The 3,333-nt window shown below is 48.7% G+C and overlaps 1 protein-coding gene across 1 annotated transcript; it reads left to right on the top strand.

Moving 5' to 3' along the window:
• The first annotated feature begins 205 nt into the window (after window positions 1-205).
• LOC117835436 (uncharacterized) lies at window positions 206-3,333 on the top strand. The gene is made up of 2 exons (XM_034714786.2): window positions 206-1,469; window positions 3,078-3,333. The coding sequence occupies exon 1, from the start codon at window positions 273-275 to the stop codon at window positions 1,449-1,451; it is 1,179 nt and encodes a 392-aa protein (XP_034570677.1). The 5' UTR covers window positions 206-272; the 3' UTR covers window positions 1,452-1,469; window positions 3,078-3,333.

Here is a 3,333-nt window from a genome sequence, read left to right as displayed (position 1 = left end):
AGACTCGTTAGTCCGAAAAATACATAATAAATAATTAAAAAGATACCGGTAAATGAGCACAAAAAGTCAAATTTACCAAACCAAAGTGCCTTTTTGTTCATATTTGTGACGCGACCCCCTTGAAAAAAGGAAACGGAAAGTGTACTCATTGCTGACACCGCGAGCGCAAATTTCATAAACAAAGTGGGCTTGCACGCAAAACGCGCTAACCTCAGCAGTCAGCAGCACCAAAGCGCGTCGTGTCAATCCAAGTTGGGCACCACTCGCAGGCAATGGACTCCACCACGAGCACCCAGGTCGCCGGCGCCGCCGGCAGCCGCAGCCGCTCAATCGCGTCCAGGGGTTCTACCACCCCGCCTCCGCTGACCATGCCGGGCCGCGAACCCTCTGACGCGCTCGTCGGCGGCGGCGCCGGAGGAGCGGACGGGGACCCCAGCCTCGCCCTCCTCCGCCTGGCTGCGCTCGGGGACCGCATGGCCGCCGTCCGGGGCCGTATCGCCGCCTCCATCTCGGGGGAGGCCCGGCCCCTCTCCTACGCCGACATCCAATCCGTCTCCTCCGAGATCTCCTACACCGCCCAACTCGTCGTCCTCAACGCCGCCTCGCTCCTCGCTTCCTCCGTCCCCTTCCCCGCCCCAACCCCACCTCCTACCGCCGCAGCTCCCTCTCCCGCTCCCATCCGAGAGATCCCTGCTGCTGCCGCCGCCTCCGCCCAAGAGCAGCCCCTAGAAGCTGCTAAGGGCGACGGCGGCTACGATGTCGTGGAGCTCGACGCCGCCGAGCTGCTCGCGGAGCACGTCCACTTCTGCGAGATCTGCGGCAAGGGCTTCCGCCGCGACGCCAACCTCCGGATGCACATGCGTGCGCACGGCGACCGTTTCAAGACCCTCGACGCCCTCTCCCGCCCCGGCCACGGCAAGCCGAAGCCTCCCGCCGGCGACCGAGAGGTGCGCTTCTCCTGCCCCTTCGCGGGCTGCAACAGGAACCGCGCGCACCGCCGCTTCCGGCCGCTCAAGTCGGCGGTGTGCGCGCGGAACCACTTCAGGCGCAGCCACTGCCCCAAGCTCTACGCCTGCGAGCGCTGCGACGGGAAGAAGCGCTTCGCCGTCCTCGCTGACCTCCGCAGCCACCTGCGCCACTGCGGCGAGGAGGCACAGTGGCGTTGCTCTTGCGGCACCACCTTCTCACGCAAGGACAAGCTGTTCGGACATCTCGCCCTCTTCGAAGGCCACACTCCAGCTGTTACCGAGCCAAACAAGGATGTTGCAGCAGGACCTACAGAGCCAGTTCTTGATGCAATGGAGGAAGGAGGAATAGAAGAAGGCAATTGTGATCGTGAGGAGGATGAGGAGGGCGGCTATGATCCAGAGTTCTTCACGGAGTGGATGGAGGAGCTCAGAGATGGTGCCAGTGGCTCGAATTGGGCTGGACCGGCAGCAGCCGGACATTAGCAATGTTGGGTATTTATGGTAAGACAACTTTCCCACCATTTTGTTGTCACTTAGAATTTTGCATGCGAAAATTTGGGGCAAGAAGCTTTGAAATGATGCCAAGGTGCTGATCATAGGATACATGTGGCTACTAACTATTACAGACTAGGAATATATTGGGCATATAATTCTCACAAATAAAAGCATCTAGCTTTCATTTTGGTGGGTCCTGATAATGATTAAATCACAATTATTATACTTTACTAGATCGCATATCAAAATTCCAAGGATATGATGCATATAAACAATTGTGCTATGAACCTATAACTAACTATAAAGACTTGATTCTCTACACAAGATTGCAAGGTCATGCAGTGCTATTCCGCAAGCCAATTGACTTAGTTATGATGTAACAGGTTTGTCAAGTTGATTGTCTAGCAAGTCATCCTAATAGAAAAATTGTAATATCAACCAAGTTTTGGTATCTTACACACTCTTTTTATGGAAAATCTCTTAATTGCGTTCTGTAGTGGAGGTCCATATTTGAGCCTCCTATTGCACAACACTAATCCTAGAATTAAACTGAGCAATTTGATGGCAAGGCAAAATTGTAATTCTTTATCTGGAGCTTTCCTCTAGTTCCTTGTCACCAGATTTTTACTCAAGCCTTTTATGACTGGAGAGGCTTGTGTATTAGCGCACGCCTCAACATGGTCTTTCATGACTGGAGATTTTCTTTAATTTAATTGCAGTTGTCTGGTTTTCCTCTTTTCGGACATTTTTTGAAAAAAATTAATGGAATATGAGTTGGATGGTTGCTTCAGTCTCTTCTTCATATTCTTCCACTTTTTGTGGGCAAGTCCTGGGACCACTTTTGTTTTGTTTATGGTTTATGTGATAAGTAGTATATTTTGTTTTCCCTGTTGTGATAGAATTGTAAACGACTAATGAGTCTAGGCTATTATCTGGGGACAGCTTCTTGTTCTTAACTTTTGCCTTGGATTTTGACTGGTTTGCACTTATAAGTGAGTTCGTAACATCATATTTAATAGTTTTATCATGGAATCTTTCCGGTGATGACTGGAGATCTTTGAATTAGTTTCAGTTGTCGTTTGGTTTTTCCCTTTTTTGGACAAAGGTGGTTTTCTCACCCAGCAATTCCAACTACCGAACATCCGTTGGTTTGTTTTTTGCTGTCTCGCAACGTTACTGCTGGGAGCACCTATGCTAGCATTTTGTCACATTTTTCACAGGGAAGCTAGAATTTTTGCCATGTCTTCACCGTTCCTTTGCTCTAGATGTTATCTCATCCTTATGCTTGTTAGTATCGATTCTTATCACTCTGTATTTCTCCATTATGGCTTGATAATGGATTACATTGTTACAGTTACTCTTTTTCCAATATGCGCAAGTAATTCACTTGTAAGGAATGTTATCTATGTAAGCCTTTGCTTTTCCTCCTGGAAATGTATAGGATTCGCCTTCTCGAGAGATTGTGTGTTCTGACTTAAAATGTATAAGAATATGAGTTAAAATCCTTATGCTTGTCTAGCATAGGAATGTACTAAATCCATTTTGTGGGTCATTTTATAAGAAGATTACAAGCGTGTTTTATGTAATCTTACTATCAAACCTGTTGTCTTGTAGATTGCTTGACGAGGGACATCAGCTTACATCAAGTGACCAGGAGGATCAAGTGAAGAAGGGCGGTTGTGAAATGTTTCAGGAGTGTTAATCAGGCTCTCTCTTTACCAGTGTATGTGTGCGTTCTGACCAGTAACCTGTATGATATGGTGCGTCTGTCTTTCTGCTGCCTCCCTTGCCATTATTCTCGGTCGCTTTCGTGTAATCCTGTGAGCTGTTGCTGGTTAAATGGAGTACAGCGGAGAAAATGGTTATGCTA

Source organism: Setaria viridis, chromosome 1, assembly GCF_005286985.2.
Source record: "Setaria viridis chromosome 1, Setaria_viridis_v4.0, whole genome shotgun sequence".
NCBI lineage: Eukaryota > Viridiplantae > Streptophyta > Magnoliopsida > Poales > Poaceae > Setaria > Setaria viridis.
Note: the sequence above shows the minus strand (reverse complement) of the source record. Positions and strands in the feature narration are given on the sequence as shown.

Bases quoted from the DNA above. Each gene is read 5' to 3' on its own strand.
- LOC117835436 (XM_034714786.2), top strand. From the start codon at position 273: ATGGACTCCACCACGAGCACCCAGGTCGCCGGCGCCGCCGGCAGCCGC.